The 12,247-nt window shown below is 34.6% G+C and overlaps 1 protein-coding gene across 1 annotated transcript in view; it reads right to left on the bottom strand.

Annotated features, from left to right (window-relative positions):
- LOC140664922 (proton channel OtopLc) overlaps positions 1–12,247 on the bottom strand; it is a 23,646-nt gene extending 11,399 nt beyond the window's left edge. The window contains exon 1 of the mRNA XM_072890550.1: positions 8,859–12,247. Coding sequence (XP_072746651.1) covers positions 8,859–9,888 — 1,030 coding nt within the window. The 5' untranslated portion in view covers positions 9,889–12,247. The remainder of the gene's footprint in view (positions 1–8,858) is intronic.

Genomic DNA, 12,247 nt, shown 5'->3' with positions numbered 1-12,247 from the left:
ACTTTTAAATCAATTATACTTCAAAAGAAACACTTCTATAAATTTTAAAAATCATGATTAATCACAATTATGCGGAAAGGAACAAGATTATTTTAATTTAATTTAGACAATTATCCTGGGAAAAAATTAACTTAATCCATTCAGTCTTGAACGAAGTTTAGAAATCGAGCTATAATCTAATGTGGAAGTAAGACCCTTAATAATTGATAAAATGTAACATTACGTAATTAAAATAAAAAGAGAGTAAGCGAGAGAGAGAGAGAGAGAGAGAGAGAGAGAGAGAGAGAGAGAATGCTGAGGAAAAAATAAAATATTAAATTTAATATTCAAAATCTGAATATTTAAATCTATAAATAATAATAATGTTCAAGGGAGAGAAAATAATTTTATTTTAATAAAAAAATCTCCCAGATCTTGTCACCCAATCTGAAGACGCCGTTACAAAGATTTACCTGAAGTCCATACGTTCGTCACCGGGAGACTATCGTCGCGACGAGTCGTCGGCGACGTCGCCGTCCATCACATGGATCTTGCGAAAATGTTGCAGCCGAGTCGTCACTGACGGATGACAAGAAGTGCACGTGACGATAACGCGACACGAAGTGGTACTTTGCGGGTAACTCGGCCGAGCTCTCGAAGGAGCATCGACTCTTTCGGGGATATCGAACGGTGGCAGGTGGTGATGGTGGTGGATGATGACCGTGATGATGCGATTTTCTCGTAGCCTCGTTTCCCAACATCCGTCAATACGTACGAGCGTATTGCTCTTATCTTACTATCGAGAATCGAGAGAGGATACCGACGTGCAGGCGCTTCGGGGAAGTTACGTTACGCGTCGCCCTCGAAATCGAACGGTTGTAGAAGAAGATTCCGCTATTCTCATGACTCACTTACGACCCTCACGTTTTGATGCGTTTGATGGAAGCGATTTGACGCGGATGTTTTAGATAAAATATTGCGAGCGAAGTGAGAAAGACCGGTGCGAGAACAAGAAACTTGACGCAGACGTCTTGTACCAGTTTTCTTGTTGAATATATTAAAATATATTAACGAAAAGAGAGAGAGAGAGAGAGAGAGAGAGAGAGAGAGAGAGATTTTTTCTTTTAAGATTTATATTCTAAAGTGGTTAAAACCTGTCTAACTGCTGCTATTTATCGGTCATTGTTCTTTTTCCTTCTAAAGTATAAACTGTTAAAGTTAGGAAAAATGGCGCTGATTTAAATATATATCATATATGTATAATTAAATAAAAAAACAGTTATATTGTTTGTTATTATAAATTTTTTGCTATTATATTTTTCATAAAATTAAAAGCTTTATGACAATACAAAAAAATAACTCTTTTATTTAATATTCAAATAAGTTGTGACTTAATAAAACTGTAATTTATAATAATTCAATATTCATTATATATAAAGTATATTACAAGTAATATAATATGCGTTGATTTCACCGGATAATTAACCAAAGTATAACCATTATTATAAATTTACATATAGATTGTAACGCATAGTTGACAAACAATTAAAAGCTATTAATCTCGAATGAAACTAATGATCGTGTCTATATTATTATATAGCTTAATAGCCGGATATTCAACAAAATCTCTCGAAATTTTCATGTTTCATTTTCCGCGTGAAAATGTTAATTACTGGTAATATGCGCCGATAATATTATTCCGAGGGCGGAGGGGTTAATCGTTGATCTGGCACGCAGAAACAATTCATTCGAAAGGTTAAATGGTCGATTCGCGCAATCGAGAAATATTATCTGAACGACGATTATCTACGATGGGTGTTAGACGATTCGCCCCCGATACGCAGCGGTCCGGGCAAATCGCCGGGATTAATTTGTCGCTTCCATAATGATTCGTCTAATCGGCACCGCCGCGATTACATGTAATAGGCTAGCCTGTTATAGTCAGCTACAAGGCGAAGAAGAAGTACCATAGTACCCACCACCTGCCATCTGCGAATTATCGATGTCGGATAATGATAATGCATCTGATGCACGATAGTGTCGGTCCATTAGCGATACATAACGTTTGTCGGCTCTTTGACGTTTAACAGCGATTCCGCGTATAATGTCAAGTCATTATCTGTCAATTCTAGCTTACAATAGCCAGGATAAAGAAGAAGGATGCTGACATTTGCATTTTTCTCACGCGACACGATGAGGATCGATTGCATTATCCGAGTAATCGATCGGTCTTGGATTGATGCGATAATGATGATGCTATTGTTGCCATGCGATGTCTTTTTTGCTCGATAAAAGCTAAAATTGTCAAGTTGTAGGTCTTGAGATGATGAAGAGAATGATACTTCCGATTTTGCGGATTTTTAGATGCCTCGCAGGATATTTGATTAATTAAAAATTGATTTTTTTGTTATCGAAAATTTAATTGCTTAAAAGTTTTTTTTTTTTAATTTATGATATTAATTTTTTAGATTGTTTATATATGTGTCCATTTTATTATTATATTAATTGTTTAATATACTGATATATTATATTGACAATATCTAGATAATAATTATTTCTGTAAATATAATCAGATATATTTGAAAATTATATAGATATAAATATTACGATTATTTTTATTTTATCGAACAAACGTTCTATAGATGACGTTTCATATATCAAACTAAGCGCCGATAAGAACGAGAGACATGCTCATCAAAAAAAAAAAAAAAAGAGAGAAACTGTTTCTTCAAACCAAATTTCATAAATTTTCTTTTGCCGTTCTACTTTCGAGGAATATCCTACATTCACGTATGTGACACTATTTATGAAAATACGCTTTTTTTATACGCATTTGCTCAAGTCATCATAGTAACGTCTAATTAGCGCACATTATACTATTTCTAGTTTATAATTCAAATTCACGATTGATGCGCTTTCTTGTATTCGTTTTTTTTTTTTTTTTTCTTTACTGTCACCCATGCGCATCTAATTGCTTAGTTTTACGCCACACATTTTATCCGTCACAGGAAACATATTTCGCGTGTTTTATCACTTTTTGTCTTCTGAAAACTTATCGCGAAATGGATTAAACTCATTTTAGTAACTTAATTGGCTGGAGATTGGAATGAAATCAAATTGGTATTATCATAATGCAGAAGGAAGCCATTAATAAAGTACGGATATCGCGAAAAAGATTGGCAAACCACAAATTAAGATACGTATGTGATTATAATTAAGTTTCGTGAGGGATTGAATAGCTGGCACATGGAAACGTGAAATTGAATGGAGAGTGGCAAATTTGATGAAAGTTTCAATAAAACGACGTCACACGATGTCGAACTACTTTAAGTGGCTGGTACCTGCTTTCACGCTATTCATATGTGTTTTGTAGGTGTGCTCGGCTCTGTCGCTTTTAAATTTAAGTAAACCAGATGTTTGTATATCTTTAACATTATAAATTTTAACTAACTAAATAATTTAAATAATTTAAATTAAATATTAAGTAATTTAAAAGTTGTATAAATTTAAAAAATTGTAATTGTTATTTATATCGTGAATTAATAATTTTATTATTATTTTGTTATCATATTGTCTTATCATTTTCTCTTATATTAATTATTCGTCGTTTTTACAAAGATAATTAACACTTCTTTTTTTATTATTACTTTATAGCGAAAAAACTTTGAATAACTTTTCGTAAAAGCAAGTAGAAAGATGGAAAAACTCTATTTTGTTGAATAAAATTAATTATGTTTACGCAGTTCACGATAAAGTACTTGGCTAAGTGCTTGATTTATTACAGATAAAATAAGTGTCACGTGATGTTGGGAATATTCACAGCATAGAAATTTTACGACCATTTCCTTTTTTTTTATTTGAAATAATGAACGTAACGTTCGAACGTGATTCATATAATGATATATGTAATCTTCACATCCTTTTGAGCAATGATTCAATCAATATAATCCGTAATCGCGGAAGTCGCTCTCGAAAAAATGGCAGAGAGATGAGGAAAATGATTAGATTATACATACATTTATTATTTATGGAGCGATTATAAAGTTTAAATGACGTATATTATCAATGATTATTATTCATCGACTGACAAATTATAATTCTGCGAGTCAATCAATATATCCGTAATCGCGGAAGGTCGTTCTCGAAAAAATCGTTGAAAGATGAGGATAATGATTGTACATACATTTATTATTTATGGAGTGTCTATATAAAGTTTAAACGACGTGTAACGATCATTCACGATCGCACCGACAAATTATTATTGCGTGTGTTTATTCTAATCACGCGAACAGATGCGTGATGGTCAGCAAATAAATCGATAACGCTATTTATCTTTCTTTGAAAAACGAAAATGCGACATTTGCAAATCCAGACGTCTATATAAACTGTCTGCACGCGCGCGTCTCTTCTCGCAACAATAACAAATTCTCTTGGAGAGGTGAGATTGTGAAACGTAGGCAAACATTCTAATGGAAATCGATGAACACATTTAAGGTTTACTTACTCGATAATTAGCTAAGACATTGTTATTCTATAAAATCTATTTTGAAAATGATTTGTAAAAATAGACATAAATCAATATTTATCATTCGTATATAAAAATTGCGGAAAGTTTTCAACAGATTATATCATCATATCGTTGGCTAGATATATATTCAGGTAACAGATGTGCAACGGCAATGTCGCGTAAATACCAGTTGCTAATAAATAAAATGTACAGCTAGCTTTTATACGAAAACGTGAAAACGTAAAGATAGGAATCGTGAAAACGCAAAGATAGGGATCGTGAAAAATCTTGCGATTAAATAAATCATGTGTCACATCTAAGAAACGATTCATATGTGAGCTCAACGATGATCAGTGCGTAAGGTCTTTCCGTATGATGAGAATTTTATTATCGCAGTAAAATAATCGTAATAAGAAACAAACATGGAACCACAGCAGAGATCGCTTCTTGTCAGCGTATCGATATTTCTTTTATTTTTCCTTTGGATTATTACGACGGGACTGGCCGCTTCGCGCGAGCTATGCGAAAGACACATCAATGAGAGTTGTAGCTTGTAAAAACGAACACGCGCGACAGCTTGATTATGTTATAACGGGACCGTTTACAAGCCGAAGATTTAAGTTTGAATTCTTAAAACGGAAGTTACATTTAATCGAAGAATTTTAATAACGTAAAAACTGTGAAATTTTAATATTATAAGAGAATATGATGGTACAATATCGCTTGGAACGTTATTTCGTTTTATAAAATAAAAAAAAAAAAAAAAAAAAAAAAGCAATACAAGTTTGCTGGATCATTGCGTAAACAAAACGTGATAAAAAATACTTGAGGCATATCAAATATATTTCACAATAAAGATATAATGATAAAAGATAGGTACTGTGAATTAAATAATTACATCAAATTATAATTTTTATTTTAGTGTTATATTTATTATATGATTATTATACTTTTTAAAAAATATTATTACATTGTGTCTGCTTCGTTTGTGTATATGATATCTAATATCAATTTTACTCAATTTAATAGAGACAAAAATAAAAATTGTTATACATATTTATTATGTTTACGATACGACAAAAATAAAATAATTTTCCTGAAACTTTTTTTTTTAACTTCCTTCCAGTTTGTTCTTCTTTTACGATCTTTGCAACGATGCTGTGTCGTATTGCTTTGTCCTGCCTACAATTTGTTCGGGCAGATGTATCAGCATGCACGTCGTTATTACTCACGGCAGCACTTTCGTAATAATCCAGGTAGATTCTTAGTAAGTTGTTGGACGAAAGAACATCTGCGTCGAAAAGTCGAAACCGTATGGTTATCCGGGAGAGAAGACCGCACGCTGTAAGACGCACTCTCTCGCGCGCGAGTGTGCGTGCGTATTTTCGCGCAGATGCAATTGTGCGCTTTGCACGATGCATCACCACCGCGTGCCGAGAAAAGTGGTTAACTGTACTGACCGGCGGTAGTGTTTGGCGATGCAGCTGCATCATCTAACTGCAGAGAATCAGTTATGTGTAACAGTGACTGAGGCCTGTCAGAAGGCTTTTAGTAACGGTGGCGTCATATGTCTGACAGATTGATGTTGCACGACGATTAATAAAGTCAGGGCACGGTGTTGCTTTGAGTAGAACACGAAAGTAAGTTACAATGATTTGAGAGGCAGTACTCACGTCATTTTCTTCCGTAAATACGCTTAATTTCGTGACAATTAATCAATTTGTTCGTTAAAGATTTCTGCTATTTCATCAGTTTCTTACAATTAGTATTTTTCATCCCGACTATACGTGCTATGCTGCTAATGAAGGAATAGTTAATGTACATATATGTTTGTTCAATGAGCTGCTAATTAATGAATGAGAAGTTGAGTGTTTGAAGAATGTATGCCTAATCAGTTATTCCCAACACTTGAACCAAGTCATAATTAAACTCATATTTTCATCGCTCGCAGAAAACAATTTGTCAACTTGTTTAATTTCACAAAATTTCACATTTGGTTTATATAATTATCAAATTTAACTCTCTCTCTCTCTCTCTCTCTCTCTCTCTTTATTAAAATTTTAAATATGCATCACAGACAATGGTCTGAATGAATAATTCTCTTGACTTTATTATGTAATATATTTTATTCATGCTTTCAGGTTGGATTATAAAGAAAATCTTCTTTAAATCTAATTATCTATTTAAATAATTAATTTTCTATACTTACGTAAGTAATACTGTATATTGTTTAAAATTATCTCATCCCTTCACTCGCTTTCGCGCTCGCGCAGATCGCATATCTTTTCTCAAAGCAAAGTATTTTTTTTTTTTTTTTTTCTTTTTTTTCTTTCTGTAACGGAGGAGAAAACGATTCGCGGTGGAGTGGCCTCAAAAGTTATGTGCAAGAATAATAAAGGTCTTTTCTCTCGCTCGCTCGATTTTTACGCTTCTCGGAGTCGTAGAAGAATTACGAAGATTCGCGGCCAAAACAATGGCAACGAGCTTTGAAATCGTTATATCACGCTCGAGTATTCTAATTCCGATGGAATAACTTATGGCCGTTAGCTATGCATGCTTTCTAATTTCCTCTATGTAAATCTGCATCCGCTCGGACGCAACGCATCGCTCGCATCAGAAGAACGCTCGGTCAGTCAACCAGGAAACAAACGGCGAGGCGCGAGCACGAAAAAGAGTAAGAGTCATGATATTAACAGCCGATGATGACATACGATCATAAAATATCGATATGGAATAGGTAAAAGGTGTGTAAAAATGGTGAAAGTCGCTTGCGATTCATGTGATGTACACCGCGGTGGTTTTACCGAAGAGTACACTATATCGGACAAAGATATAATGAAAGGTCTCTCGAAAGAAAGCAACAACGAACTGGACTTGACTAGAAAGCTGCTTTTGTGCGCTCTGCCCCGTTTTAACTCCTCGGAACAATCAAATAACTATATAGAGAACGCGTCAAAACGCGTTAATGTCGTTGTTGACTTTTTAACGCTGAGAATTAAATTATAAAAATTGAATATATAATATATAATGTTGATTAAGCAAATGAAAACTAATAACGTGCCTAGATATAGATATATCAAATAATTAACTTATATTGACAGATAGTCTTATATAATTTAATTATTAATAAATTAATAATCAAGTTTACTTTTTTCATCCAATAAATATGATATTCTCGTTATTTTATTTCCACGGACGTAAAAACACAATCTATTATTCACCGTTAATTAAAATTTTTCTTTAGACATCTCAAAGTTCAACATCATCAAAATTTCACAATATTTCGATATATTTTTAAACTGGGATCTCATACCCAGTTTATCCTTTCTTAGACTTTATAAGCGTTCTAGATAGAGTCTGTAGAATCCAATTTTAGACTCGAGCAATTCTTATTCACCGTTGTTCATGAACAATATCGAGGGGATAGACAAACAGGTGCATAGAAATGCAACCTCTCGACGAATGAATATTGACCTATCAATGTCTGCTCATGAATCATACTTCGCACGTATCAGGACGTACGCGTATGCATACCTGGTGTGTACCATCTACCGCTACTCGGGTCCTTTTTACAAGACAATACCGTAAGATGCGCGTGTTGTTTCGCATACCAAATACAGACGACACACTTTGTCAAATTATGCGCCGGTGCTACTTATAATCTCTCGCGCCTGATTACAATTCGCAAGTAGATCAACCGGCGATACAGGTAGAGTATTTGTCAAATCGCGGGAATTATTATGGCAATTTGCCAGCTAAACTTTAGCTAATTTTAATTCGTGAGAAGAGCGAGTCTTCTCATAAAAATGTTATTTTAATACCAATTAACTTTTACTAATGTTCATGGAAACTAGCCTAATCATAAACTCAAATTAATAGATTATTATTTAGAGATATGTATGTATATCATATATTACTTTGAATTTACATTCATTACTTTCGATTTATATTTATGAATATTTTAGATATGTATTCATTAATATTTAGATATAATTACAAAATTAATCGAAATTTTTAAGATTTTATAATAGAAAAAAGGAAATGCATATTGAATTATAGCTTTCATATTTATAAAAAATAATTCGAAATGATTCCTTTTGTAATGCAATATATTCTGAAATATTAATTAAATGTGTTATCGCGTATATATATATATATATATATATATATATATATATATATATATATATATACATACAATGTTTATAAATATACCTCAATTATATTCATAGATTATTAGTCCAGAATTTCTTTAAAGAGTAAAATTATTTTATCATTATAGAGACAATTAATTGCTAAACAGCAAGTGGCTTGTTCATTTAAGGGGATTAAAGTTATCTCACGCAATTGTCATAAGATAAGATTTTCTCACCGCATTTCTGCTTCATCGACGTCATCGAGACCGCGGATATCATATCCGGTACATCCACCGCGCGTTCCTCTTTACCAAACAGAATCTTCTCGACACAACCCGATTTCTCTACCTTCGTCACTGATCCTCGTTCGTTTCTCCATTCATCGTCCTCCCTCTTACCATTCTTCATTTCTATGAAATCTTCCAAATTCGGGAGATCTCGGATATCCGGTACTAAAGTTTCCTCGTCGTCCTCTCTCAGCCTCCATTTCGCCCTCTGTCGATGTTCATTCTTGTTCTCTTCTTCCTGCACTTTCTCGCTCGTAGAATCCTCCAGTACCTCTTCAACAAGTTCCTCCTCTTGAAGCATATATTCTCTGTTCTCGTTGGCATTTCTATAAATCCTGTAGGGCTCCACGAGGCCCACCATCCCTCGGGGGAGTGCCACCGAGGTCTCCCGATCGGACCAGTGGTTCTCGTTTCCGGATTGATCGGAAAACATCTTCGGCGGGTCCGGCAGAGGCTGTCTAGGGGTGCCGCGGAGCCAGTTCCTTACCTCGACTCTTTTGGACACGTCTTCGAGGTCCAGCTGTTGTTGCTTCTCACTAGGAACGGTATCCTCGATCCGAGTCAGCTGGCGACACGGGTCGGCAGGTCGAATTGTCTGCTCGTCTTCCGACGAGGACGTTTGCGGCAATCGTACTTTCTTCGGTTTTCTCACCACGCTGTAGAGAGTGTTCTCGTCCTCGACCTCGAGAATCGGTGACGCTCTATGCCGAGATGATGACCGGACGTGTGGTAGCGTGTTTTCCGCGTTGGGCTTGTGGTTCGGTTCGTTCTTGACCGCGCTGATTATCACAACCTTACCGTGGACATTCGAAGGAAGACTCTTTGCGCTGTCGTCGCTATCCAAGACGCTATAGATGGGTTCACGCGTCGCCGTTTGGATCCATTTAGGTCGTTTGAGTTGTTTTGAGATGCTACCAGCATGCAGAGATGTTTTTCCGCCGACTGTCACCGTGGAAATGTCAGCTAACTCAGCCACCATCCTGACGAATTTTTCGTGTCCAACGGGCCCACGCCGGATGTCACGCGCTAACCGATCGTGATTAACGAGTCGAGAATACCGTATTAAGACCGGCGCGAGATCAATAATTGACGATTTAAGTCGCGTAAATAGGAACCAGTCGAACGATGAATTGTCGATACTCGGCGAATGCCGAAGTAAACGTGCCTTGAAAATGTTTAAGACTTTTGGGGAGATGATTGCTTACTTGAGATTTATATCATTAAAGATTGGAGAGAAAGAGAGATTAAAATTAATTTTTAATTAATTACATCTTCTAAAAAATCTTCCAAATTTGCGAAATGGACAACAATATATGGAATAAAAAAAAATAAATTTTTAAACAAAATCATTTTTACATAGAATCACTTTCTTCATTTCAAATTAAAACACATTTTGATCCTTACTGTTGCACTTTGAGAATGTCGAGAATCTTTTTACGAAAAAATAAAATTCTGAAGACCATTGCTCACTTTCGATTTGTCAATTATAAAATTTACTAATTAACCATGTCTCTTGACGGAATCGTGTTAGTTACAAACTTTGCACATTAATTCGCAATCACATGGTTAATTACGAGAATCACTTTTTTTTTTTTTTTTTAATTTATCGCTTAACACTTGCGATTTTTTAATTTTAATTTAAGTTTAAACGTTTCGAATTCTTGTTTGTTCTGACTGTTCGAGTGTACCTGCTCGCACGTAAAAGGCAAATGGCACTCGGTCACTTTAGTTTTAGCGAAGAACAATACTGTGGTATCGTCGCAGTGGTGGCCGGAGATCATTGAGATGGATGTAGCTCTCGTTCGTGACCAGGTTTAGGAAAAAGAGAATTTCACATTCTTTGCGGCGACCTCGTTGATTAACCAGATTTTCGCTCAACACGATGGATTTCGATGGATATCGCAACATTATCGCGAAATTAGAGAAATCCTTAAAGATCTACATAATCATCTTTTAAAGAATGAAGAAATTTTTGCTAATTTTACTATAAGAAAAGAAAACGCAATATTTTTAAACAATGTTATTTTTCTAAAATCTCAAGATAAGCCAGCATTCGATTAAGGTTCATGAATTTGCCGCAATCTATTGCAAAATTTCTCTGATTTATAGCGATGCTCTCAGGAGTATCTCATTAACATATATATCGTATTCATCATGTTGTAATTCATTTCCGACGATTATTTTTTGCGATATATGGATAATTTCCTTTTACATTAAGAATTGCGCGTTTCCTGATTATTATCTTTTTCTGTTTGCTAACACTTCATATATATAATCAGATAGAATAATTCAGATTGTCAAATTCTATTTTCTATAAAATTATTCGTGCGATTTTCGTCACATATGCTCACGAAGAAAATGAGAGAAATAAAAAAAAGCATTTTTTAAAATCTAAGATTATATAATGATAAATATCTATATAATAATTAATAATTGTGTCATTGAAAAATACATGACAAAATGTTTCGACTTAATGATTCAAAAAAATTTTTTTGTTCTCTTTTTACCATAATATTACTACATCAAAGTGTAAAAAAAAAAGAACACTTGCAGATATATACATTTCAGTTCTACAAGTTCTGCCAAAGAGAATCAAAGCGATTTAATCTTTACTGATAAGTGCAAAACATTGATTTCAACAAAGATTTCAGATCCTGTTGGACTTTTTATTCTTTCCTAATCGTTTCTGCCCTTAGGGGTATCGCTTTACTCAGTCGTAGATAGTATGTAATTGATCCACAAGCCACAAGGTAATCGATCAGCTGTCGTTACCGCGAAATTGCTGATAATGCGCGACCGTTAAACTTCAACCGGTTTAGCTATCTCTTACCATGTAATTTTTTTACGTCGGTGACACAGCACGTTGACATTTTTTCACGCGAGAAAATAGATGGCCATCTCATTTGGTGGCATTTATCGGAAGATCGAGGGCGTTCACCAGCTGACGATTATCGCGATTCATCGCGAAATAGCCGCACTTCCGTGCGGAATCGTGCGAGGTGCGCTACGAGGGCACATGTACGATCCTATCGAAAGAAACTTAAAGTATATACATTAAGGTGCTAAATGTGCACGCGCGCATGGAAAATTACAAGTGCCGTGTCGCGTGAAGAACGACGATTGGAACATTATGATTAACTTAATAACCGACCGGTGTTTACGGAGTTATTATATTGTCTCCACTTTTATATTCTGTCATCTTGTTAGAATTATCTTTTTTTTTTTTTTGTATCGGAATAAATAGTTTTATAAATCTTCTAAATGGCTTTCAATTATCAAGTGATTGTAACTGTTGTAATTTTTCTTTTCTCAAGATTTTTCTCAGGCAAATTTAAAAG

This window comes from Anoplolepis gracilipes, chromosome 4 (assembly GCF_047496725.1).
Source record: "Anoplolepis gracilipes chromosome 4, ASM4749672v1, whole genome shotgun sequence".
NCBI lineage: Eukaryota > Metazoa > Arthropoda > Insecta > Hymenoptera > Formicidae > Anoplolepis > Anoplolepis gracilipes.
This window is presented reverse-complemented; position numbering and strand designations above follow the sequence as displayed.